Source organism: Mustela nigripes, chromosome 9 (assembly GCF_022355385.1).
Source record: "Mustela nigripes isolate SB6536 chromosome 9, MUSNIG.SB6536, whole genome shotgun sequence".
Classification (NCBI taxonomy): domain Eukaryota; kingdom Metazoa; phylum Chordata; class Mammalia; order Carnivora; family Mustelidae; genus Mustela; species Mustela nigripes.
In genome coordinates, this window is record NC_081565.1 from 26,916,619 (window position 1) to 26,944,576 (window position 27,958).

The following is a 27,958-nucleotide window of genomic DNA, read 5'->3' on the forward strand; positions in this document are numbered from 1 at the left end:
GTGACCATCAAGAAGTTCTTGTATCCTACTTGACTCTATGATGGTGCAGCTTTTGCCTGATATGAAGGTAATAGAACTCTGTGAGTTCTTGGGATTTTCTGTGGTAGGGTTGATGGTGAATTAGTCACTATAAAGGGTTGAGGCCTAGTGCCCAAGATTGTTTTTGTTTTATTTCAGAAGTAGCATTTTCTGTTTCAGTTAAAAAAAAAAATACTGAGTTGCTTTGTTCAGTGGTCTGTGATTCTATTGGTTAATGTTTCTCTGGTATAATTTCAAATAAGATCTGTATTTCTGAATGGAGATAAGGTTTGCACTTCCAGAATACTGGTCCAAGTGGCTACCCGAGCTCATTGATGTAGACATATGCAGCCTGTTGGCACTTTTTGGGTTGTGTGACACAGAGGGCCAAAGGTTATTAGAAATGGTCAACCATTTCCTTGTACAGGTTTAGTTATTTTTGCTTTATTTATCTATAAGACAGAAATGTTCATCCTTTCAGCCAGAATGATGCAAATTTTGGAAGTAGGGGTGCTTTTATTTTTTTTATTTTTTTTTTTTTAAGATTTTATTTATTTATTTGACAGAGAGAGATCACAAGTAGATAGAGAGGCAGGCAGAGAGAGAGAGAGAGGGAAGCAGGCTCCCTGCTGAGCAGAGAGTCTGATGCGGGGCTCGATCCCAGGACCCTGAGATCATGACCTGAGCCGAAGGCAGCGGCTTAACCCACTGAGCCACCCAGGCGCCCCAGTAGGGGTGCTTTTAAAAGACATAATAATTTATATTGGTGCCCATTCATTGTTTCATTTCTGTTTAATTAATAACTACTTACTGTGTGCACAACCCAGAAAATCCCTCCACTCATATAATGTATGAATTGCCCTCCAAGTAGAGTGACAGTGTAGCCTTCATGATCTGATGGTCAGCAGCTTAGGTTTCAGCCCGATGATCACTCCTCCTGGTTGGGCGGGTTAGCATGACACTGTATGTGGAAATGCACCATCAAAACTGTCAGCTACATCGTAGCCTATCTTGTTGTGGTTACGCCTTGTAGATCATTTGGTTCACAACTGGGTATGAAGGTGGCTACCATATGCTTTTTGCACATTTCTTGGGCACAGAGAGCATCTCCAGTTCTGCTCCTGTCCATCTGCTGTTGCTGAGATCTCTCTCTCCATAAAGTCAGAAAATGAGGCTCTTGAATTAGAATGTAGTGAGTGGTCAGAATTGTTCTGTGTAAGGTGATTTTTAAAGGATACCTTTGGGATGAAATGACTTCCAAACATTTTAAAATGTGACTTTTATTTATCGAGTTAAATGGGGCCTTAATTGGAGCACTGGGATTGATACTTGATTTATAGTAAACAGCCTGTTACTCCTGCCGCTTGGTTGACATTTCAACATTTTCGATGTTAGATGAATGTGACATGCGACATTGTTGGCAATGGGCAGTTAATGACACTGAGAAACACTTAAGAGCTGCAACCAGATGGATGGTGCAGAGTCGTGGGGAGAGAAACTGGGGTGTCAGTGTGTGTTTCTGTCCTAGAAGTGGATTTTCAGTAAAGACATGTTTTGAAATATTTCTCTTTCTCTCTCTCTCTCTTTTTTTTTTTTTTTGGTTAGCGTGGGTGTTTTTCTGTTTTTCAGCCAAGTGTATTCTCTTTCTCCTGTGCTGCCTCTGTCTCCTGCTGACCTCTGGATGACAGTGTTTTGACAATTTGGGGGGAAGTGTGGCAGAGGGGAAGGGCCATGGGCTTGGGGTCAGCTGTGTCTGGATTCAAACATTGCATCAGCAGTTTTACCAGCTGTGTGACCTTAGATAACTTGAGTGTGAGTGAGCCTCAGTTTCTTTTTCTTTTACATACAGATTATATACACTTTATCCTTTGTCATTATTGGTCATGCATACGAAGAGCATGACAAGGGGACTGACATATGTAAGGTGTTCAATAAACAGAAGTTAGTCATCAATAGAAATATTTTCATGCTGAAAGCAATTGCTGGCCAGATAGAAATTTTCTTCTGTGTTAGGACTCAGTCGTGCCAAGCAAAGTAGTTCTGAAGAATATTTCAGTGAAAAATTCTATTCTTTTTTAAAATTTTTATTAACATACAATATACTGTTTGCCCCAGGAGTACAGGTCTGTGAGTCATCAGGCTTATACATTTCATAGCACTTACCATAGCACATACCCTCCCCAATGTGAAAAATTTTATTCTTTGTCTAGATGTTGTCAAGGCTGCTTACCCTTTGGATTCTTGTTTATGTGTACACCTCAATTATTTATACCTTGCATGAAAATTAATACCGGATGTCAGAATGTTACTGCATCCTTAAAGTTCTCTGGGATTAATAGTGATTTCCATTAGGCATTCTCCTTTTAATTTAAAAACATATTCATTTATTGAACTATGTTAAATTCATTATGTGTCAGGTATGTTCTGGGAGCTGAACTCAGCTGAGATCCTCACAAGGATGGCTTTGAGGAGTACAAGGATAGGTCAATATATGAAATATTATCTCCAGGTTAAATGCATTTGTGAAGGGAGACTTAATGTTCATAGTACTTGTACTGTTAACTTAACAGCCTCTAGGAGGGGATCGTGGCTATTAACAGTGACTCTTTTGCCTCACTGCTCAGCAAGGTGGATTTGGCTGTTAGTTGGTTGGGGCAGGTGAACTTCCCTTTGCTTTCTTTGCATGTCCTTCTTGAAGCAGCACCTACCTTTCCCAGACAGTGGAGTCATCTTCATGGGGAGACCTCTCTCTGCTGTCCTCCAGTAACCTCCAATCTGTTTTGGACTGTGAGAATGAGCCATGACAGGGGACTAGCAAATTCTGGCCAGAGGGATTTGTTTGCTTCTCTCGTCAAGGTCCTTGCTCATAGTGTTGGTTTCTTATTGTTGCTGTAACAAATAACCATACACTTAGCAGCTTAGAGTAACATGAATTTATTATTTCATAATCCTGTAGGCCAGAAGTCTGGGGCACAGTGTGTGTTTCCCTTGGGTCTACTCCTTAGAGTGTCAAGAGACTGAAACCAGAAGCTTTATAGCACTGTATTCCTTTTTAGAGGCTCTGAGGATACATCTGCTTCTGAGCTCATTCAGGTTGTTAGCTGAATTCAGTTTCTTGCAGTTGTACGACTGGTCTCCTGTTTCCTACCTGGACGTCAGCTAGAGGCTGGTCTTTGCTCCTAGAGGCTTCCAGCATTTCTTCTCATGATTTTCATGTGGATTCTCTCCAGGGACGCTGGGTCAAGACTCTCATGCTTTAAGTTTTTCTCTTTTCCTTCTGCCATATCTCTCTGTTTCTAGCCAGAGGAAGTCTTCTGCCTATATGGGCTCACGTGATTAGATTGGACTCATCTAGATAATCTAGAATCATCTCCCTATTTGAAAGCCTACACATTTAATGATATCTATAAAGTGCATTTTACCATGTGATTTAACATACTCAGGTGCCAGGGACTAGGACCTGGACTGCTTTGGGGAGGGCACTCATGCTGCCACTAATGTCTTTTACTGAAAGGTATATTTCATTATGGCTTTGAAATGTTTCCTCAGTGCTCTTGGCTTTTTATTAGTCCCTCTTCAGCTCTGTACATTTTCTTGGCCATATTCTGGGAGTGACTCCAACACATAATAAACATTACCCACTAGGTTTTTTTTTTTTTTTTTTTTTAAGATTTTATTTATGTATTTGACAGAAAGAGATCGCAAGTAGGCAGAGGCAGGGAGGGAGAGAGGGGGAAGCAGGCTTCCCGATGAGCAGGGAGCCCAGTGTGGGGCTTGATCCCAGGACCCTGAGATCATGACCTCAGCTGAAGGCAGACCCTTAACCATCTGAGCCACCTGGATTCTCTCCAGGTGCACCAGAAGACATGTGAAGGGAGCACTTTGTTCCACAGAAACTGAACTTTCCCCCGCCCCCACTAGAGTTTTTAATGCGCAAACCGAAGGCAGCAGTGACTTTGGGAAGTAGAACGTCTCTGAACAAGACATGAGATGTTCGCCAACAAAGGAAGATTTACTGTGGTTCTGCTTTGTACCAGGTCCTACTCAGGGCAGACAAATGTTCATGGAGTTCATGGGCACTGGGAACCAACTTTCAGGCTTTGGGAATTTGAGGAATTCTTCACAGGTGCTGGGTCTGTAGACTGAGGGCTGTCTTTCCATCCCAGTTTTCCTGATGAGCCCTCTGCAGCTCCCTGACACCAATCTTTGCCAGCATGGGACACTGGAAGGCTGGAAAGAGCAAGGGGTTAGCTAAGCTTGGGTTCTCGTCTTGGCTCACCGTTGTCGCAGTGATGTAAAAATGGTGTCTGATCCCTGAGGTGGGGCAAACAGTGTCTGATTCTTGAGTTAGGAAGGACAGGCATATGAACTTATCTTCATTTTAATAACAATTTGGGGACTGCACAACCATGTGGTTAGATTGCCTTGACCTCTCTGGATACCTTTACCCTAAAAGGGAAAGTTCAGTTTCTGTGGAACAAAGCGCTCCCTTCACATGTCTTCTGGTGCAGGCAGCATATTCTTGCAAAGGCAGAACTCATTTCACGGGACAAAGGAAGTAAAGTGAGTGGTGCCCTGAGGTCCCCAGAAGAACAGTGATCTCACAGCTGGGCTCTGTGTAGATTGAAGGAACAGACAGAGAAGGATGAAACAAAGTCATTATTGTCTTGCAAGCTCTTTGTTTAGCATCTTCTTGATCCTTAGACAAAGACTTAGAACACAGAGGGGCATGGCTCATTCATTTTGGGGGCTACATACTTCAGCTTATCCCATACAGTCCTTAAGCATCTGTGTGAATTTTTTGCAGGAGAAAGTTGTTGCTTTTCTCCTTCTGCATAAAATTCATACATTTGTGATAAGTATTAGATTTTGTTTGGTGTTGTTTGGTTGTACTGCCCATCTGTTCACAGCATATGCTTTCATCCAGTAGTCCATTGCAATCCTTATCATTTGGTAAATGGTAGAATGACACACCTCATAGATTTACTCTTAAGCCTGTGTGTTTAGGGGCACTCGAGTGGCTCAGCTGATTAAGCATCTTCCTTTGGCTCAAGTCATGGTCTTGGGGTCCTGGGATGAAACCCTGCGTTGGGCTCCCTGATCTGTGGGGAGTCTTCTTCTCTCTCTGTAGCTTCCCCAGCTTGTACTCTCTCATTCTCTCTCTGTCAAATAAATAAATAAATAAATAATGTTAACTGTTTCCTTAATTCCTATAGGAAAAAGGGAGCACACAACTGGAGATAAATGGGTGAATTAAACAGTATTAATAGGACTTACTCTACTTCATATGTGTAGACATTTCTGCTTCAGACTGTTTCTTCCTTGAAAGGTACTGCTATTTCTGAAATTAAGGTTTCGGTTTGATTTTGGTCCTGAATTATGTGGTAATAGATGTATTAAACTGTGTTTAGAAATAGCAAAAAAATTGGGGCACTTGGGTGGTGCCATGGGTTAAGCCTCTGACTCTTGGCTTAGGTCATGATCTCAGTGTCTTGAGATTGAGCCCTCTATTGGGTTCCACACTCAGTGTGGCGTCTGCTCAGGGTTCTTGCTCCCTTTCCCTCTGCCCCCGTCTCCCGTGCACTCCCTCTCTCTCTTCTTCTTCTCAAATGAGTTAATAAATCTTTTTTTAAAAAAAGAAATAGCAAAAAATTATTTTAATTGCATTAAACACATCAAATTTAAAAGTTAATATTTAAGTTTTTGAGTTGTTTTTAAAAGATTAGTACCTCTCTCAGACATGAGTTTTAAAAGTTCTCTACTTTGGTTAGAAATATTAAAATGTCCCTCAAAGGAAAACTTCCTTGTCATATGAATCATTGGAAAGAGGTAGACATCTTCTGGATGGCAGTAGTCTCTGTTCCTGGTATCTGGCTTACTTTTTTTCAGGTTGAGCTAATACATAAAATCTTGGCCCTTAGTTGGATTTTCTGAATATGGGCAAAAGTAGAGGTTTTTAGCCTTCTTTGAGAGTAAGGGAAGTTTGAAATGTCCTCATGAACACCTTGTAACATGTATTCCCAGGGGAAAAATAAAATTGTGCATTATATTGAAAATCCTATTCAAATACATATGCATCCACATTATTTAGTAGTAGGGTCCCTGAAAAACTTGGATGGAAATAAGATTTTTGTAAATTGAAAGGAGTTTTCAATTACATTTAATTTCGTAGGTGTTCTGTCTTCTATTTCCATTTGGCTGTAGCTTCTCAATGCATTGGTAATCTCTCCCAGTCTTTATTTTATATAGTGATTATATATAAACAAACAAATTAATTCATTCAACAAATGTTGAGCCCTAATCTGTGCCATGCACTGGGGTGGGGGGCTGTGGTGAGCAAGATACAGCTTTCTTTGTTTCCCTGCTGGTGGGCAGTGGATGGGACAGATCAGGAACAGAGCAGATGCATCCTCTGCTGGGTGTTATGTAGGCCTAACCCACACTAACCCAGTCTTTGAGGATCAGGAAAGAAGCATCTGTTAAGCTGGGACCTAAAAAATAGAGTTCAATCAAGTAAAGAGCAGGGAGAAGAATGTTCCTGAACCTGGCTTGTGAATGGGGTCTAGAGTAGAGAGAGAAATGAAGGTGGTGGTAAGGGGAAACGCAGAGTTCTGAGTGGAGCAGATATAACTATGGGGAGTTTGCTGATAGAAGGAATGGTGAGACAGGGTGCTGCGGAGGTGACCACAGGTTAGAGGCCAACTTTCAGGATCTGTGTTAGGCTGTTGGGCCTCATCTGTTAGAGCAAGTGAACCCACTGAAAGGCTCCAGAGGGTAAGTGACTTGATGAGGTGAATTTGAATGACCTTTGAATCAGGACTCACACCAGTCCATTTCCTGCTCTCCTGAAGTGCTTCTCTTTTGCTTTTGGTTTTTCTTCCATGCACATTTACTGGGCACCAGATTATTCTGTGCCAGGAGCTATGTTAGATGCTGGGTTGAGATGAAACATCAGCTCAGAAATTAAAGTCAAATTGACTTGGCTAGGTTACTGCCTTTTAAATTTTCAATCTTTTACAATTTAGCTAAGCTACTAGGATAGAAAGACTATAATGAAATCATGTGCTAGACCCAAGAAAGATGGGGCACGATGGCCTTTGTCATTCTAGGGACAGTGTTCCAGAATGTCATGCTTTTAGGCAGTGTTGCCATGTTGTGATTGACACACTGCAGAGGTGGGTGGGTGCCTTTTGGGTAATAGAATATGCTTTTGTCTATTCTTCCTGTAATGATATTACAATACTTAGTTATGCTCTAAAAATATCAAATGATATATGAATTCTGGTTAGCTTAACATAGGTCATGTAGTCCCTCACTAAAGGTTTTATCTTCAGTCTCTTTCCCTATTTCATCATATGAGAAAATCACTTGCCTCCTATGGTCAATGGGGACCATGTGAGTTCATAGCCAAGGGAATGTTTTTGTATAGGAAAAATAATAGTAGGAATTCTGAACTACAGATTGTTTACTGGAACTCTTCCAAAATATTAGTTGGCAAGCTTTGCCTGCCTTTGTCAAGTATTAGCAGGAGGCCACAGTTCATAGTAGGTGCAAGCACGTGGTTCTCAGACCTCATTTTTGTGACCCAGTTTCAGGGCACGTTTCCTGGGGTCAGTTTTATTCAAGGAGCTTAGACATCTTTCAGATCAGATATGTGGTCAAGCCAGCTTCCACTCTTGACCTTTCTTCCACTCCTGCCTGCTCTGTTTCCTTTCTTCCTCTTTCACTCTTCTAGTCTCTCATTTAATTAGAACATATGAACTAGTGAAAACTTCAAAAAGGCACAGAGAACACCCTTGTACACAACATCATCTGTTGTCCACCTTGCTTGCTTCTGATTCTTTTCAAAATAAAACCTTACAGGCATTGTCGATGCCCCCTCTTTCCCTCAGAGACAGACACTCCCCTGGAGTTGCTTGCTTTTCTGCTTTCTATCATGTAGATGTATTTGCATTTGGTAATAACAGCATACCCTGTTGGTTTGTAGGTGTTCACATCGTGGAAACGTGTATATTCATCTGCAGCTTGTCTTTTTCACTCCACATTATCCTGTTGAGATTAATCAGTATTGATACCTGAGGCATCTGATTCATTTTAACTGCTACCTGGTATTTCCTTTATATACCGAAATTTTAAAAAATCTGTTCTTCCAAAAAAATAAAAATCTGTTCTTCCAGTCTCTGGCTTATTTTTTCCACAATGCTTATGGTGTCTTTTGGTGCAGTTTCTACTTTTAAAAGTTGAAGTCATTTTTTTCCACTTTGGTTTGGACTTTTTATATTTTAAGAAGGCCTTTTCTACACCGAGTTCATAAGACATCTTCTCTTATATATTTGCAACTTTCATCTTTTACTTTTAGCTTTATAATCTGCCAAGAACTTAATTTTGTATAGTGGTGTGAGATGGAAAACTTTCTAATTTTTCTGACATGAACAACTAGTCCCAGCAACAGTAATTAAGTAGCCTGTCTTTCCCCCATGAATTTATAATATTTAGTTTGCAGATTCTCATCAGTCTTTCTCTGTATTTTATAACATCCAAGCACAGAAAAGTAAAATGAAGTCCTGAACAAAATATCTGGATATGCTGAGCTCTTAAACAATGCTGCATATGAATTTTTTTTTAAACCCTGTCTTGTCAACCCACACCAGTGTGTAATTCCAACACATCTTTGAAAATGGGAATTTATTTGTATTGACAATAGGTTGTGAGTACTTCTGTTCATGAATATTGCACATTTAATCTCAAACAACAATTAGTGTAAAAAGGATTCTAATAATGACGTTGATTGTTCTGCCTATTACTTATGGATGGCTTTAGCCAATGTTTCTCTTAGAGACCAAAACCTAAATTAGAAGTAAACCAGAGGGGCACCTGGGTGGCTCAGTGGGTTAAAGCCTCTGCCTTCAGCTCGGGTCATGATCCCAGAGTCCCACTCTCTGAGTCTGGACTCTCTGCTCAGCAGGAAGCCTGCTTCCCTTCTTCTCTCTCTGCCTGCCTCTCTGCCTACTTGTGATCTCTCTCTCTGTCAAATAAATAAATAAAATCTTAAAAAAAAAAAAAGAAGTAAACTAGAGCTCAGACTATTGACAGCCATATGATGCGGTATTGCATTTGTGTCTGAATATGTCAAGGTCTGATATCCATGGTAAATGGAATGAAGTCTTCATATTTATGTGTGTGGTCATAGGTGGTGTTCATGGGCTAAACAGTCATGCTTTGCTGAATTCAGCTTTCCTGAATTGTGTAGCTTTTAAAACAAGAATAAGAAGCCTGCCTCAAAGGTTAAGACATTTAAGTTGAAAACCCCTGAGGGAAAATTAGTACCTATGAAAGTTTAAATTCATTCAGATGAGGAAGGACGGCATCTAAGAACAACATGAACTGCTGATTGATTGTACCCTTCAGGGGATGGGATGCTAATGGTGACAACAGGCCAGTGGCATAGCTGTGGTTTCAGAGACTTAGCCTTTGGCGCTTGGTGGCCGAGACCTCTGTTGGTGTGCTTTTCTGGCCTCAAGCATTTTGTACCATCTCCCATCCCAGTTGGGGCTGGGTGAATGGTTTGGCCTCTTTTCAGTGCTTCACCATCCAAAGCAGACAGCGTTGTGCTGACCAGACATGGAATACACAAACGACCACCTTCATGAAAAGCAGACTGTGAAAAAGAGGCATGAACATCGTCCAAGGGGCTATGGCTTAGTGGTTCTCAAACTTCTCTGTGCAAAAAATTCCCGAGGCTTCTCGGCTCGCATGCCTCGATTCTGAATCAGCAGGTCTCTGAGAGCTGGGAGGCTGCACTGGACGAACATGGCAGCAGGTGCTGGTGTGAGAGCTCTGAGACCACACCGGATCCATCTGCGGAAGCTGCTTCTTCACAGTTGTCCACCATGATTTTGGTTGTCATCAAGGGCAGTTGGTACCATTTCAATTTTAATAGTCTCTTTTTGTAGATTCCCTTCTTTTGCTTAGTAGACTTAGAAATTATATCTACTGTAAAGGTAAAAATCAATATCACTATAAATAGAAGGTACACATACATATGCATTAAGATAAATGGAGTGTGCATATACATGAGTGTATGTATGTAGGGATAGATATACACATGTACTTCAATGTAGGTGAGGATTTTTTCCTTCCAGTTTTTCAGTTTAAATGTCAACCTTGGAGCAAGTTTATATGTGTGCATGTGTGATATAAATATACATCTGTAGTTGTATTGCATCCACTCAACATTACTTAAGTATGCATTTCATCTGCTTAACATCTTTTGTTTCACAGTTTTGCAAACACTGAGGGGAAAGGGGGCGTAGGGAGGAAAGGAGCATTCATCTCAAGCCTTCAGGAATTAACGTCTTAGTCTTGCACTGAAGAGGATTTCTAATGTTAGAAATAGCACATCGGTATGGCTGATGTGCTTTGAGATGACACCTTTAGCTCTCTTTTCAGTGGAGGGAGGGCCCCTCAGCAGTTCGAGAGCTAGCCAGGAAACAGAAGGGAAGATGAGTGTCTTTTCAAGAACTAGAAAATCCTTCAGTTTTGGCAGGAAACTTTTAGGGAAGGGAAGAGGAAGGCAAAGGTGACCTTTCTGAGAACTGTGAGGGCTCACTGTGTGCCAGGTGCTGCGTGAGGTGCTCTGCACACACCCTCTTGTTTAGCATTCTTGATACCACTAGCACATCTGCACACCACGAACACTGCCATGTAGCTGCAGAAATCAGGCCGTGCGGAGTTCGAGACATTTGCCTGGGGTTTTGTAGCCACCCCAGGTCTCCATAACCGGAGAAGAAGGGACAGAGTGACAAGAATCATCAGAATCTTTTTTCCATTCAGATTTTATAAAGAAATGGATGGGCTACCAAATTTAAGTTGTGAAAAAGGACATTAAGTTAATTTGACTTTTTTTGTTGTTTTGTTTTGTTCCACAATCGTGAGCGTGCATCCTGTTGTGGGCCTGATGTAAGCAGAGACACTTTATCTCCCATGCCTTCCAAGGAAGACCTCTCAGTTTGTGAAAGTTTTCTTATTGTAGATTCTGCAGGGTCAACTTTTAATATGTTAACCTTTAGTGATGATGTAAACTTGTAGTAAGAAAGTGAAAAAACCAAAAATCTCCCACTTGTTTTTGCTCAGGATTACTTAATTGAAGGAAAGATCATTAACAAAATCGGTGAGTGGCATCACGGAGACCTACTTGAGTATAGTGGTGAAGGGGAATTGGAGGCCCATCTGAGGATGGGGAGTGTGGGAAAGGCGCACCCTGGTGATTAAGCCATTCTAGGAGAGCTCATGAACCAGGCCGGACAGATTCTTTCATAGAACCATTAGACGGATATTATCAGAAATATACATTCAGGATTTGGCTTGGATAGTATGATGATCATCATGGTACTAACTTCTAATTCCAATTTTCTGTATTTGGACTTTTATTTTATCCTATTCTATTTTGATTTATTTTATTTTTTATTTTTAAGTGGGCTCCACACCCAGCATGGAGCCAAGGAGGGGGCTTGAACTCATGATCTTGAGATCAACACCTGAGCTGAGGTCAAGTTCCTTAACCGACGGAGCCACCCAGGTGCCCCTGGAGTTATGTCTATCTATTTATTAAGATTTTATTTATTAGAGAGATGGAGATATGACAGATAGTGAGAGAGAGCACAGTGGGAAGGAGAGAGAGAAACAGGCTCCCCGGTGGGAGGGAGTCCAGCGTGGTGGGGTCCAGGGTGGGGCTCAATCCCAGGACCCTGAGATCATGACCCTCAGCTACCCAAAGGTAGCTGCTTAACCAACTGAGACACCCAGGGGCTCCCCTTCTCCTGGAGTTCTTTTTAAAGGAACATCCCCCAGCTGCTGTTTCTTAGATAATAATGATTTCTATCTACTTCCAGCTATTTTCCACAGTCTGTAAGATGATTTCACAACATTCCTTGACACAAGACAAAGAGCAAAATAGCCCAGCCTTGGATTGCCTAGTGGCTCTGTCATTTAAGTGTCCAGCTCTCAATTTCAGCTCATGTCATGATCTCTGGGTCGTGGGATTGAGCCCTGCATCAGCCTCCATGCTCAGCACAGGTTCTGCTTGAGTTTCTCTCCCTTTGCTCCTCACGGTGCTCATGCTCTCTCTCTCTAAAATAAATTAAAAAAGAAAAAAAAAAGCCCAAGGGCGCCTGGGTGGCTCAGTGGGTTAAAGCCTCTGCCTTTGGCTCAGGTCATGATCCCAGGATCCTGGGATCAAGCCCCACATCGGGCTCTCTGCTCAGCAGGGAGCCTACTTCCTTCTCTCTCTCTGCCTGCCTCTCTGCCTGCTTGTGATCTCTGTCTGTCAAATAAATAAATGAAATCTTAAAAAAAAAAAAAGTAGCCCAGCCTTCTCTAAAGAGGTAGATGATATTAATAAGTAAAACGAAGCCCACAGAAGTGCCAAGGAAAGATGGGTTTTCCCAGAAACCTTTTTTTTCTGTTTGACAAATAAAATGATGAAAATGATGAAACTGACCTTATGTCTTTTTTTTTTTTTGGAGGCCTGAAAACTCAGAACTCAAATTTGAGGCTCCTCAGCTCTTGCCGCTCTGGCTTCAGGGTCCATGCGTCCTTGTCCTTTTTCTTCTCTAGCTTAGGCTTTCTGTCCTAACTAATCTTTTCCTTGGGCCCAATTAATTATTTTCTTATATTTGCTGTGAAACTAAGTGGCATATAACAGCAATTACATATACACATGAGTAAACATAAAGATCTGACTAAAAGTAGATTTAAAAAAAATAAGCGTTCTGTATCAAATTTCCAGTGTGAGTGCTGGTTTGAGTGGAATGAGCGAGAATTTCTCCTTTCTGTGCTTTTGGCAGCTTTAAACTTTACATATTCTTTCTTTCTTGTGCGCCATTACGAACTTGCTTGTCAAGGTCATTTCTCTATTGTGCATCTTGCAGATGGAGTTGGGAATTTGTGGTCACAGTTGCCTGGGGAGCACGTGCACACGCACACACACACCCCAGCATGAGATGGTTTTATTTGTTGCATATCAAATAGTTTTAAAAGCATTTGTCAGAAGATTAGTTTCTTATCTGAAGATAATTCTTATTTGAAACAACCTATAGACTGGCAGTTAGAATAATTTTAGTGTCTTATTTTGGTTAGGAGTGGGTTTCTTGTGTTTTAAACTCAAGATTGTGAATGGTTTTAATTAACTTGTTTATTTTCAGTAGAGAGTTCAGGTTTATATTTGAGCTTAGAAACAAAGTTTTTTTTTTTTTTTCTTCTCATTCCAGAGGGAGCTAAACTCTACCTCTCCCATCCCGAGCAAGGAACTGAGTAAAGCCACAGGAACTTTGCTGGATAGTCTTGGGAGTTTGATCCAACAGGTAAGTAAGTTGTGTCTTTCCAGCCCCAGGAGGCAGACCACTATGGATTTTTCTTCACCCTGAGTGTGCTTAGAGGGTCCTTTTGATTTGAATATTGTGTGACCCATAAAATCAATTTCAGAAGCATCTGTATCTTAAAAATTACCTGGGTGGAGCTCTTTACTATAGAGATGAAAAAACCAAGATGTAGAGATGTCTCAGAGCTAATTAGTTTGTGGTTGAAGGTTCAGTACCTGATTTAGAACTTTCTCCTAGTGTTATTCCCTGCCCTTAGTTTATGACTCCTTGTCTCACCAGCCACTTAACCATATTTCTTCTTCAGTAGCAAGGCCAGTCTTTTTACCAAAACATTTGTTTGCCAACTAATAGAGTATACCCCTCATTCAGACCTTCCGCTGTAAACACCTGGCCTCTGATGTTCTCCTTTGGGAATGTCATTTCTTTTTCTTTTTATTTCTTTTTTTTTTTTAAAGATTTTATTTATTTATCAGAGAGAAAGGGGGGGAGAGAGCGAGCACAGGCAGACCGAATGGCAGGCAGAGGGAGAAGCAGGCTCCCTGCTGAGCAAGGAGCCTGGTGTGGGACTCGATCCCAGGACGCTGGGATCATGGCCTGAGCCGAAGGCAGCTGCTTAACCAACTGAGCCACCCAGGCGTCCTGGGAATGTCATTTCTTGATGAGCATCAAGTCAGATTTGCCTTTTGGGTCTGCATGTTGACAAACATATCAGAATAACCTTATATTCGCAAGATCGGGGGCCTGTAGGTGCTGCCAAAAACAGTTAACCTTTTCTCTGCCTGCCAGCCTGCATGTGCTTCCTGTCCGTGACGCCCAACCTTGTATCCGGTTAGACTTGGGAGAGGAGGAGCTGTCTGGAACTGAGTGGGAGGTGGCGATCAGAAACAATCAGGCCTAAATGTCCAGGACAGTGGATGGGAATACTCTTCTCAGACTTGGTCCAGTCTTATTTTGAATTGTTTCTCTAAATCATTATTTTGGTATTTGTTTTATTTTTCTCAAATATCAAAATTTAGGTTTCCAAGAATAAAAGTATTGTATGTTCAAAATGTTCCAAAGAACATTTAGAAAACACGGAGATTGAGTACTATCGACAATTTGGTGTATTGCTTTAAGTTGTTTGCTTTTTTTCTTTGAATTCTGATCATGGGTGTGTGACTGAAGAGACTTGGGTTTTGGGTCCCTTTCAGGAGAAGTGCTTTCCAGCCTGCTGTTTGTTATTCTGCTTGTGAATGCTGGTGACCTTTATGTAGGTGCAGAAGCTGGATCACCTGGGGCTCTTCCAGAAGGCAGAAAGAAAAACAGAAAATGACCTGCAAGTCCGTAGCCATTTCTCTCAGGTCCCATTAGCGGGCTCCAGTATACCCTGTGCACTCCCAGCTTCCCTCCAGCCTTAGAGCAAGCAGAGCAGAGACTTGATATGGGAGGGTGTCTCTAAATTTAGGGTCTTGGGTACAGTGTTTTCTCTTACATCACTGGCCTGCCTTTTGTCCGGGGTAAGAAAAATAATTGAAAGCCTGCGATGTTCCCATTACTGATGAGGCAGAAACTCTCCATTGAGCCATATATCATTTTTCTTGACAGCTGCTTCCTTGTGCCCTGCTTGCTTCCTGGGCCAGGCTGAGCAAGGGCCACCCACACCTCCGTGGAATACTTTCAAGCCCTTGTGACCATGAGTAACTTATTGTCAAACTTGCTATTTCCCTGAGACAAATGGACAGACCATAAATAAATGCACATGTGTATCTGTATAGTGTTTGAAAGAAAGTTGGATGTTTTGACCAAAGCACCACCCTCGGTAGGAAAAGGGAGCTAGCAATTTCCAAGGACCTCCCCCTGGCTTGTGCAGTTTCCCCCAATTTCCCTGTATCATTCACATGACAAACGTGAGTGGGCCTTATTCTTCCCATCTTAGGGATGGCACGGAGGCTTAGAAGAGTGGGACTTACAGTCATATAGTTAATTGGCATAAACTAGGATTTGAACCTAGGACTGTTGGACTACAAATCCTATGTTCCTTCTGCCTTTAGCCTCCTTTTTGTGTGATGAACTCTGATGGAAACTAGACCAGAATAGAAAGGATACTCTTCAAAGAAGGACATGCATGGTCAGAGATGGAAATAAACAGGTCAGCGTATAATGTGCTGAAGAAAAATAAAACAGGGTAAGAAGGATAGAGGGTGCTGAGGTGTTTCAAAGGGGTGATTAGAGGAGTTGTCTCTGACGAGGGGACAGTTGGACCCGAAGAAATGACCACGTACTGTCTGCTCCAAGCGGGAACAGATACCAAGACACTGAGGTAGGGCATGGATTAAGGAGTGTATTTAAAGATCCAGGAAGGAGCACGGTGAGGGAGTGAGGGAGAGGGCGCTGGGAGCTGAGGCGCAGGAAGGAGGTGAGCACCGTGCAGGCCTGGTAAGGCTGGATTTTTGCTGAGCGAGATGGAAGCCAGTGGGGGGTTTGGAGCAGAGGGCATATGATGTGACAAAGAGTATGAGGCTGTTTACGTTCTGGCTCTTAAATTGAGAAGAGACTAAGGTGAGGGCATGGAAAGAAGGGGGCCGTTGAAGTGTCTTGAGAAAGTAGTCAGCCAGCCGTTCAGACTATAGATAATTATCAAACACCGTCTTTCGTGGGCTGAAGGACAAATGGCCACCCTTCCCCTGAGTGGGAGTGCTTCACGGAGGAATTGTGGAGTGTGAGCTGAGGTGTAGGAAAATGAGTAGGAGTTTGCCCCGAGACAGGTGCTGGAAAGAGCCAACGGTCTGGAATAATTCTGTCGTTTTGGTGCCTCTGTCCAAAAATGTACTGGTTTTATGTGGGAAGAAATTTGTTCTTTTGGTTGGGGGCCAGTGGGCTGGTGGTAGTGAGGCAGTCTGTGGAAAGGGAAGTGAGTGGCTCTCACTTACTATCACTAAAACATCTCCAGGGCTGTTCACCCACCAACAAAAGGAAGAGTTTTCTGGTGACCTCTCTCCTCCCTGTGTAGATGCCTCATCCAAGTGATGAAAAGATAAAGTAAGGAAAAGCTGGCCACCTAAATGTGATCTTGTAGTATGTGTCAGATGCTCCCTCTTTGGAGGGAGAAATGTTTGTGACTTCTGACCTGCTCCTGAAGTCCCTGTTTTGTCCCCTGGAGGCAAAAGGCAAAGTCAGGATCTAGAGTATCAAGGACCATGGGACCCTAAGGAACCAGGAGGCTGAGACAGAAAACTGGGCACGTGGTGCCAGAATTTAGGTCTTCTATAGGACGTGGGCAGGGCCCTGGGTCTCTCCTCTGCCCTCCATGGCTCTGTCAGGTGGTGAGAACATCAAGTGACCTTTCAGGGAATGTAGAGGTGTATTACTGATTTATTGTGGAATATGTAGAAATGCAAAGTGCGTGATAAATATTTAATGATGTGAACAGTTGGGCCAGGAACTCTACAAGGTGCCGGAGCACATTTGTCTCTGAGACAAAGCGCCAGTCTGGTGTGAGTCACAGACGCGGCCCGCGGCTGCAGGAACGTGGGACTCATCCTGTTCAGGGCCTTCTGTTCCTTATGATTTACTCTGCCCCATGCTCTGTTTATCTTCATCATCTTGGTGAGAAGTGGGGGCCCTCAGGAAGTGACTTTTGTAAGGCTGGAAGTGAATGAGGCCCGGAGTTGGGACATAGCCTCGGGTCGCCCGTGTTATGCTTCTCGTGTCGTCCAGCACTTCACTGTGACCAGGATGGGCACTTCATACCCTCTGCCTTTCCTCCAAGGCACAGAGGCCGCCTCAGTTTCCACAGGGAAGTTGAAGGTGTTTTAGAGGTGAGGACATGCTCTAGGATATGAGCAGTTCCTCACGGATGTATGTGAACACATGACTGTTCAGAGAAAGCCTTCTCTTCCGTCTGCCCGAAGATAATCCAAATGAAGTAAAGCCCATCCCCAGGGGGCTCCATTGACTTCTGGTTTCTGCTTCTCAACCTTTATTTTGCATAGGGATCACCTGGGTGTCTTGTGAAGGTGCAGATTTGAATGTACTTGGATAGATCCACACCTTGCCGATAACCCCTCACTGGTCCCCAGCAGAGTAGCAGGGTTCTGTGGATCCCATCACAAGGCTCAGAGGACAGGGCACAGTATGTTCTGGGGTGTGGCTCTGGAGAGGTCAAGAAAATAAGCTTTCTTTCTCTCTCTTTCCCCCACCCTCGTGATACCCTCTTCTCCTCCTTCCCTCCTCCTTCCCTTTCTCCTCCTGATCGCGGCCACCAGCTGTTGAGCATGAACAGCTGGAGTGACATGCGGCAGGAAGTCCTATTCCTGACCAATGCGAACAGCTCCAGCTCGTCCACCCAGATCTACCAAGCTGTGTCCCGCATCGTCTGTGGCCATCCCGAGGGGGGTGGCCTGAAGATCAAGTCCCTCAACTGGTATGAGGACAACAACTACAAAGCCCTTTTTGGTGGCAACGGCACGGATGAAGATGCTGGCAGCTTTTATGACAATTCTACAAGTGAGTGTCTGCATAGATGGAACCCCTGGCCGGCTGGCCCCCCGCCCTGCTTAGTGCTATTCTGGGTCCCTTGTGCCTCCTCCCTAGTGTTTACCCTTGTGCTCTGGGGCACCACTGAAGATGTACGCGTCTGTTTGCCCAGGAGGCTGAGCTCCTAGAGGAGTCTTTTCCTTATCAGTGAACTATCCCCCCTGCTTTGAATGGGGCCTGGCGCATCTCAGGTACATGGTGTGTTTATTAAATTCAAGAGTGAGTGAAAGCCCAGCTCCGCAGTTTCCTGGGGCTTGTAGGAGGGGAGTTCCCAGAGAAATCAAGGATCTTCTTCTTTGCGCTCCTCTACTCCCCCCGCCCCCCCCCAGGCATGCTTTATATTAAAAACTTTGAAATAACAGTGATAATGACAGCAATAAAAGCTAACATTCAGGGAACATTTCCTGAGTACTGGGCATTCTGTTGAAGTTTTCTCATTTAACCCTTCCATGAACCCTACAAGGAAGGTTGTACAACCCACATTTTATAGGCTCAGCAAGGTTAAGTGACTTGATCAGAGCCACACCATAGCAAATCCACAAGATCCGGGGTTAAGCCCAGATCGGGCTGGCCCGGTGCTTTTCCCTCCGTAAACCACATGGCCTCTGTTAACATGGCGTGTGTACCGTCAGACTCAGACATTTGATCTGCTGTTTGTTTTTGGTGCTTAGCTGCAAGGTGGTGTTAAAGAATCTTGTAACTCCATATCTGCTGCTCACACTTGGATGGTTTTGTGGGGATGTGTGTTCTGTGTCTGGTGGCAGCAAGGAGCCAGTGTTACAGTTTTAGACAATGGCATCCTTTTCCTTGAAAACATGATGCAAGTGAACCTTTCTCCATTTCCAACCACAGGTGTCTCTTTCAGACACTGAGTGAGGCAGCTTTTTGTGCATTACTGTAACACAAGAACCTATTCTTCTTCTCTGGAGTAAAGCACTCCAGACATAGCAGGCTGCTTTGCAAGCCTGAAGGGGATGGCGTTAGACACAGTTTTCTGAAATGCCATCCGCTCTGCTCCCTCACTTGCAAGTCAACCCAAGGGAACCTTCATTTGCAAAGCAGATACAACTATGAGCAAATCCTTTTTTTTTTTTTTTTTGATGTATCCTCTCTGCAGCATATAGAGGATGCTTGCCATCCAAAAGAACCAAAAATGAAATTAAAAAAAAAATTCAGAAATCCTTCTGGGTAACCAAACCTCATTGTCTATTATAACTTTGGATTTTTCCATTAGGAATTTTTATTACGTATATTAGATATACTTGTGATGACACGTGTTAAGGGAAGTGTTTTATTTTTGCTAGAAAACTAAAGACTAAATTCATCTCTCTGTTCTCAATGAAAATGAGTAGGCAGGCTGACATGAGATTATGAATCCAGAGTTATGCATGTATGTGCATAGTAAAAACATTTTTCTAGATCTTCTTGGTTATGAGTTATCCCTCTCTATAATAAGCTCTGATTACTTGTCAAGCATTCCTGTAGGGGCTCTCTTGATAACATCTGTTAATCCTCACCACATCTCTGCCAAGTACATAGTAACTTTATTTTAACAGAGGAGCAAATTGAGGCTCAGACAAGTGAAGGTATTTGTTATGTAGCTCATAAGTGGTGGAGCTGGGATTTGAACCCAGGACTGTTTGGCTAGCTCTAGAGCCCTTTTTAGTTCCCACCAGTTTATGACCGTGCATGTGAATATCTGCCTTTCATTGTCTTCATAGCTCCTTATTGCAATGACTTGATGAAGAATTTGGAGTCCAGTCCTCTTTCCCGCATCATTTGGAAAGCTCTCAAGCCTCTGCTTGTTGGGAAGATCCTGTATACACCTGACACTCCAGCCACTAGACAGGTTATGGCTGAGGTAGGTTGCCCAGGCCCAGAAATCCCTCTCCAGAATCCTCCTAGGGTTATAGCAGAAAGATGAAGGTGGCTTCAAATGGATTATATCGACTATGCTCATGGCTTTTCGGGGTTTCCAAAGAGGGAGAACCACAAGCGTGGCCAGGCCAGAACTGACTTTGGAGGGCCAGCTCTCCAGCCTTGGGTATTTGAGTCATTGCTGCAGGCATTCTTAGGGATGGGGAAGACTGGAAACAGTGACGGAGCATCTTGCCAGGGTCAGCCTAATATCTCATGGCTCTGCCTCTCCTTTTTTCCTGCTGCCTTTGGCTCCCCAACTGACTTCAGGTGAATAAGACCTTTCAGGAACTGGCCGTGTTTCATGATATGCAAGGCATGTGGGAAGAGCTCAGCCCCAAGATCTGGACCTTCATGGAGAGTAACCCAGAAATGGACCTTGTTCGGGTGAGTGTCCCTCGGATTACTATGTGCCTGCTTGATGCTAGAGAGGTGAGTTTCTGGTCACTTTGTTAGAGGTAACTGAGAAGGGAGTTCTTACATTTAACCAGGATAGATGTATTAATAGCAGAGCTCCAGCTGCCGGTGATAGTGCATGGATGACTCTTTCATGCACACCCACATCCCTGTGTCCGGTGGTCAAAAATCAGTTTTCCAAAAAACTTGGTGAGGGTTGGTATTGGTGATTGTAGGCCCCTGCCTATTGTCAGCTCTGGTCCTAAAGCCAACCACCGCATCTTATTTATTCTTCCTGTATCTTGGTAGTTCTTGACACAAAGGCCTGGGTCCTCCCTCCTAAGGCACTGTGTGAGTGCTGAGCCACCGTTGAGGTGTGGAGGGGAATTGCCCTGAGTGCTTCTGAGCCCCTTGAAAGGGATAAGTGCTCTAGAGACAATTGGATTCAAAAGCGGAGGAGTCTGAGCAAGAACAGAATGTTTCCTTTGTATGAGCCTGAGTGCCATTTAATCACATCATCCCTGCCTCGGGCTGAGTCAGAGAGTCATTTGACTATTTCCTATCTCCATGGTGAGGGAGGCCTTTTTCTTTTGTTTCTGCTGCCATTAAGAAGCAGGAATGGATTTTACCAGGTTTCTTGTCTTGACACCTCATCGATAAGAGGGGGCAGCTGGGTTTTAGAGGCAGTGCCTACTTGAAAGCTACTCTTCCAGGCTTAGGATTCTCCCCTGATGCCCTGGTTTGGAGCAGGGGGTGGGAAGTGTGATACCCAGGGAGATTAGCCAAGTGGGGGACCAAGGCTTCCATGGGAGGTAAAGCCTCGTGGTTGCTTGATTGTGGAGGGGGAAAGATTTCTAGCAGGAAGATGGTGGGGATGTCCAATGGGCCCATGGGTACTGAGGCCCAGAGTGCAGGAAGGTGGTTCAGCTGGAGACACTGACTTGGGACTCCTCAGTCTGTGGGTGGAAGTTGAAGGAGCCTCTCAGCTGCTCTCTTCTTTCTGAAGGAGTGTTTCTCTAAGTCCACGAGCTTGGGCTGCTCAGTCCTCTGTACCCGCTATAGTCTCGAGTCTGGTATGTGAGGTAATGCCTGAGGCTTCTGCTTCTTTTGGGTAGCTCTTGTGTTCCTTTCTTTTTTCAGCTTTATTGAAGTGCAATTGATATATAAAAATTGTATATTCTTAAGCTGTTAAACACATTCTGATATAGTGTACGTTGTGAAATGGTCATCACAAATCAAGCTAATTAACATATGTTACCTCACAAAGTAGCCTCTTAGCAAATTTCAAGCATATAGTATTTTTTTTTTTAAGATTTATTTATTAGCAGGAGTGTGCAAGTGAGCCAGGAGAGGGGCAGATGAAGAGGGAAAGCAGACTTCACACTAAGTGCTGAGCCTGACACTGGGCTCAATCCAGGACCTAGTGACCATGACCCTAGCCCAGTACCAGAGTTGGATGCTTAACTGACTGAGCCACCAGGCACCCCAACAGTACAGTGTTTGTAACTACGGTCATTCTGCTGTGCATTAAATCTCCTGAACTTACTCATACTGCGTAACTGAAACTTTGTACCATTTGACCTACCCATTTCCCTCCCTCCCAGCCCCTGGCAACCACCATTCTACTTTGTGGTAGCTCTTATCTTTCTGCTGTTTTCAGCTGTGTCTGCCTGCACTGCATCACCCCCCAGTTCGGGAGGCACTTCTGTGCTGAGTCACGAAACCCAGTGACACTAAACTGTTCTCCTTTCTGAGCTGCTCTTTGCCTCCTTCATCTCAAGACCCTGCTTTCTCCCTGCTACCACTCCTGAGGGTGATCTTAGGTCTCTTGATCCCCCAAGTACCCAAGAATGGCCACGTGATCGGTGGTCTCACGGGGCACATCTTTCCCATCTTGCTGCCTTCCTGAACCATAGTGCTCAGATGCCACACTGGGCAAGGCAGGCCTAACCCCAAACGCCGTGTGTCTTCATTCAGTTCTTACTTGTTTGAGTCTCCAAAGAAAGCCATTTCAGAATTACTAACCAGTACCCTTGTGATTTTGTGAGGTAAAAATTTGTAATGTTAACAAAAATACTTCACATGTCTTACTGATGATATTGTAAATTGTTACTCCCTATAGGAAAGCAATTTGGGATGAGAATTACAAGAGCCATAAAAAAAGTGCTATCCTGTATGTCTCCATTCTCTTTACCCTTGGGGATGTACCCTACAGAAATAACTTTAAAGAAGTCACTGTATGAGAGGAAATGTTATTGCTATAATAATTGTTATTGTGAGAAATTAGAAATAGGCTAAATTCTTAGCAGTATGGGAATACTTAATGAAATTATAGTATATATACTCAATAATACCATTATGCTCCCATTAAAATAATATATATGAAGCCACATGGGGGAAAAACTTAAATTGTTAGTGGAAATAAGACTGATTTAAAAAGTAGCAGTGTTTGGCTCCTTAGAGATTCCATTTCAGTAGAGCTAGAATTTCATCTTCCCCTTTGAAGCTGTGACAGGAGTTACACTTGCTTCTCCTTTTCCATGAGCTGAGTTTGAAGCTAACCCCCTTTTCTGGCAACACCTGCGCAGGCTTCTGCCCCAGCCCTCTGGGTCTACTGGTTGAACACCAGATTAGTTTTGTCCTTCTCTTCTGTGTTGACTTCCATGGGAAACCCAGGGAATAAGACATGGAAGACAGGCCTCTTCTGCACCACAATCCATGCATGCTGAAATTTTACCTGGTTTTATCATGGCAACATTTTCCCAGAGTAAACAGTCTTAATTCAGTCTAGAGATAAGGTGTGTATGAGGCGTCATCAGCTTGAGTCTCAAAAGAAGAAGAAAATATAATGCGGGGGGAAGGTATGGTAGAATCAGAGTCCATGTTTCATGCTCCAGCTTTGCTACTTTTTAGCTGTGTGACCTTGTTAGGGAATTTTTTCTCATCTGCAAATTGGGAATTTTTAGTCAGATCTTCCTCATGGAGCTGGGTGAGGTAAAACATATAAATGATCTAATATAAAAATTGTGCAGAGTAAGTATGATCACTGTTGTTACTGTAGTCAGCACTGTTAAGCTAGGCTGGAAACACGGACTCTGGATTCAGACTAGTCTAACTTTGAGTCTCAGCTCCATGTCTATTAACATTATAACTCAACCTTGGTTTAAGATCATACTTTTTTTTTTTTTTGACCTCTGTATTCTTCTCTCCTGTAAAGTGGCAACACTGTTATCTACCTCACAGTTTTCTGTGAAGATAAAAGAGACAACATATGTAAAAAGGTTAGGTTTTATAAATCATATAAGACTTAGTATCTAGACTAGTATCTGAGTTGGTGTTTATTGATCGTACCTTGTCATTGGAATGGCAGATGCTGTTGGCCAGCAGAAGCAATGACCACTTCTGGGAACAGAAATTGGATGGCTTAGACTGGACTGCCAAAGATATCCTTGCATTTCTGGCCAAGCACCCAGAGGATGTCCAGTCTGCTAATGGCTCTGTGTACACCTGGAGAGAAGCCTTCAATGAGACTGACCAGGCAATCCAGACGATCTCTCGCTTCATGGAGGTGAGAACCCGTTTCATGGATCTTTTGGAAAAGTCTTTTGCTTCTTTCTCTGAGATGGTACAATAAGGTTTGGATTGCAGGAAACTTCAGAAATTATGTATAATCTTATTTCCAGCATATGCTGGGCTAAATTCCAGTCCAATATAAGGCTTGGTGTACAGAAGACACTCCTAAATGTTAGTTGAATGACTGAATGAATGAATAAACAGACTAATGCTAGCTTTATTCCGTCTCCAAGAAGTGTTTCTATCCATTGCCTTTTAGGTTTTCCCAAGGTTTCATAGCTCAATACCTCACGGCAAGAAAGCATGCCCTTAAAAAGGCATTATTTATGAAGCTTATCTGAGAGCTAATAGGATACATTATATTTTAAAAATCTAGTTTTAAAAATTATGTGACTTCATAGGAGCAAATAAGGGTTTTTGGGGTCTGCTTATTTGGTTAGTTATGGTTGAATATGGCCAAGAAAACAGAGGAAAATGAGGTATGATCATTGTTTCAACCTCTTTCTGTCCGCAAAAATCAATATAAGTAACTTAACTCTAAATACTTGTAGCATTTCTCTTAAATTGCCGTTAAAAAAACAAAAGGATCTGTTCTCAGTCGAATACTGGAAAATGACTAAGGAGAAGATGAGAGGGTGAGGATAGAATTGTCACGCAGTTAGCACGCCCCTCCCAGGACAGTCTCTCTTGGGCGCCGTGTGTTTTCTGGGCCACCAGAGTTCTCATGAAGGCTGTTCTTCCGTCAGTGTGTCAACCTGAACAAGCTCGAACCGGTAGCAACAGAAGTCCGGCTCATCAACAAGTCCATGGAGTTGCTGGATGAGCGGAAGTTCTGGGCTGGTATTGTGTTCACTGGAATCACTCCTGGCAGCGTGGAGCTTCCCCATCATGTCAAGTACAAGATCCGAATGGACATTGACAATGTGGAGAGGACAAATAAAATTAAGGATGGGTGAGTTCAATCTCACCACACCAGCCAGTTTGGGAGACGTCAAGAGCAGCTAAAATGACTAGAGACGCTTTGTTTTAAGTAATAATTTGGTAGAAATTTCACCCCCAAATAACTCTAATTGGTGGCATGATTTTGTTGAAAATGGCACATTCATTGCTAGAGACAGTTATTTCAAAGGTCATAAAATACCATCTTTTGATTCAGCATTTCTGCTCAAGAGAATTAAACCCATGGCATTAAATCAACAGGAAGAAAAGAAGAAATAAAGCTATTAAGGTTCCCTGCGGTAGCATTACCCATTTTTACAAAAAAGGGCAAACTGCCAGTAAAAAAGGGAATAATTAAGCAGATTTTGGTATGTCCACTTGATGCTACGTTAGGAAGCCAAAGAAGGGGGGGAAAACCCCAACCAACATTTTGGTGGTGGTATGCTCATTTTTCATTATATCTGTTTAAAAACACGTGATTTCACTCATATGTGGAATATAAGAAGCAGCACAGAGGATCATTGGGAAAGGGAGGGAAGACTGAATGGGATGTCATGAGAAAGGAAAGAAAACCGTGAGAGACTCTTAACTCTGGAAACACACTGAGGGTTGCTGGAGGGGAGAGGTGTGGGGGATGGGGAAACTGGGTAATGAACATTAGGGAGGGCAGGTGATGTGAGGAGCACTGGGTGTTATACGCAACTGAGGAATTATTGAACTCTCCATCTGAAACCAATGGCATACTATATGTTGGCTAGTTGAATTTAAATAAAAAGTAAAAAATGTGCACGCTTGAGACTAGAAAATAAGGTATAAACATTTAAGATGAAAATAGGGGTTCTGTCTTGGTGGTGGGATTGTGGGTGATTGGCTTTTTTTTTGGGAATATTTGATGACCTGTGATCTGGTTTTAGGTACTGGGACCCCGGTCCTCGGGCTGACCCCTTTGAGGATATGCGCTATGTCTGGGGGGGCTTTGCCTACTTGCAAGACGTAGTGGAACAGGCGATCATCAGGGTGCTGACAGGCACTGAGAAGAAAACCGGTGTCTATGTGCAGCAGATGCCCTACCCCTGTTACGTTGATGACATGTAAGTTAACCACTGAGCCGCTATCCTCATGGAACTGGGTAACACTGTCCCCAGAGAGAGTACCTGCACATACATACTTACACACATGCGTGCACATATATCCGAAGGAGGAGATCGGACGCTTTGGTTTTATGTATTTCACGTATGTGTTGATACAAAAAAAAAAAAAAAAGACTGTTGAAATTCATTGAAGATTTTAGGAAATAAGATGCGGGTATCGGTAGTTGATGGTCCCAGCCACGGCACTGACACACATGTGCACATCCTGGAATCCTTTCTCCTTTTTCCTCTGTAGTTACCAGCGCTTTTATTTTTCACATACGCTGCCCTTTTGGTCAGTTATTGCTCAGTCTGCAAACTTCAGATGTGTTGTGATAAACACGTGCAGGCACATACACGTGTTTGTATGTCCCCCAGACTCAGAAACAGTGGTCTAGACCTATAAAAGCTGCCTGCGCAATCCATTTGTGCACTTACTCTTTATAAGTGATAAACGGCATTTTGAAACAATCCAAATAAAACTGAACAAGGCCTTTTTATCTTGGACTTTAGATAATCTTTCAGTGCTAAGTCACTAAGCGGTCAAGATCTTGTTGTAGGAACCGTGATTTTTTTTTTTTTTAAAGAGAGAGAATGAGAGCGGGGAGGGGAAAAGGAGGGGCAGAGGGAGAGAGAGAGAATCTTAAGTAGGCTCCACTCGGGTGTGGGGCTTGATCCCATGACCCTGAGATCATGACCTGAGCTGAAACCAAAAAGTCAAGACGCTGAGCGGACTGAGCCACCAGGCGCCCGCCCCCTAGAGATTTCTTGGGAGAGAGCACAGCTAGAGGTGTAGTTGTAGGCATCTAGGATCTGTAATGTCCCTCCAAACTCTGGAAATTCTCTCAGTCTCTGTTGTGGTGTGCATGTGTAGAGATCAGAGTGTAGGAGGGGTGGGGTTCCTCTTCTGTTTTGTTCTCTGCTTTGCACTGAGCGGCTATTTCCTTGTGTGGCTCACTCTAGCTTTTCCAAGTCACCCTGAATGATCTTGTCTTTCACCGTCAGAAAGATTAGAGTTTTCCAAAGATTTCCCTCAGCCAAGATTCACTCTAGAAAGGATACCTTCAGATGAGGATAGGAGGGGAGCTTAGTGGCATTAAGTGCCTCTGCCTGTGGTCACGTAGCTGCTAGGTGCCTAAGTAGTAAAGCTGGGACTTGGGCCTGGAGTTCCAGGGTCCAAATTCTGTGTCCCTTTTACTTCGTGGCACTGCCTTTCTTTTCTAGTTTGGAATCTGAATTATGACTGACCAGAGCTGCCTGGAGTCTATTTCTGGGTTATCTGTGATAAAAGTTGTGCAAGGCATGTCGAACTCCTGTGAGAGAAGGAGTTGGTTTTTAGGTTTTTGTTTTAATCTTTAAAAAAACCCACACCTCACAGTCATCTAGTGACTGAAGCAGGCCCCAGAGAAACTCGACTCAGCAGCATGTCGTTTGTCTAACTGTTAACACTACGTTGTGCTCCTCATGAAGCATTTGATAACTTGTACATTTGGGATTCCAGCGAGCCTGCCCCTTGTTCACTGAGTCTCAGGGCTTCCTCTCCCACGCGCGGCTGGGGGGCCTGGGGCTCTGAGCCTGAATCTCACTCCCTATAATTCTCCCCCACCCTTCCCTGGGGCCTCCAGCTTCCTGCGGGTGATGAGCCGGTCCATGCCCCTATTCATGACGCTGGCCTGGATCTACTCGGTGGCTGTGATCATCAAGGGCATCGTGTACGAGAAGGAGGCGCGGCTGAAGGAGACCATGCGCATCATGGGCCTGGACAATGGCATCCTGTGGTTCAGCTGGTTCATCAGCAGCCTCATTCCTCTGCTCGTGAGCGCCGCCCTTTTGGTGGTCATCCTGAAAGTAAGGCTGCCAGACTGGCTCCCTGCTCCCCGGGGACTTACAAGCTGTGAGGAGAAAAGCAAAGATTATTTGGGAAGGAAGGGGTCAGACATGTCATCTCCAGTTTCCTCGGTTTCCTGTGTCTGGGGAGAGTGAGAGTGACTTGCCCAGGGTCAACTCAGCTGGTTGGCAGCTGAGCAGGGCTGGAACCCAGGGCTCATGCTTCTCACATAGGCATCCACTTACCTGCACCATGACGTCTGC

General features: G+C 43.5%; 1 protein-coding gene across 3 annotated transcripts in view; it reads left to right on the plus strand.

Annotated features, from left to right (window-relative positions):
- ABCA1 (ATP binding cassette subfamily A member 1) overlaps nt 1–27,958 on the plus strand; it is a 163,466-nt gene that overhangs the window by 91,962 nt on the left and 43,546 nt on the right. For all 3 annotated transcript variants that reach the window (XM_059411157.1, XM_059411156.1, XM_059411154.1), the window contains exons 8-15: nt 13,287–13,379; nt 17,642–17,882; nt 19,634–19,773; nt 20,100–20,216; nt 23,596–23,793; nt 24,545–24,750; nt 25,652–25,828; nt 27,493–27,715. In XM_059411157.1, coding sequence (XP_059267140.1) covers nt 13,287–13,379; nt 17,642–17,882; nt 19,634–19,773; nt 20,100–20,216; nt 23,596–23,793; nt 24,545–24,750; nt 25,652–25,828; nt 27,493–27,715 — 1,395 coding nt within the window. The remainder of the gene's footprint in view (nt 1–13,286; nt 13,380–17,641; nt 17,883–19,633; nt 19,774–20,099; nt 20,217–23,595; nt 23,794–24,544; nt 24,751–25,651; nt 25,829–27,492; nt 27,716–27,958) is intronic.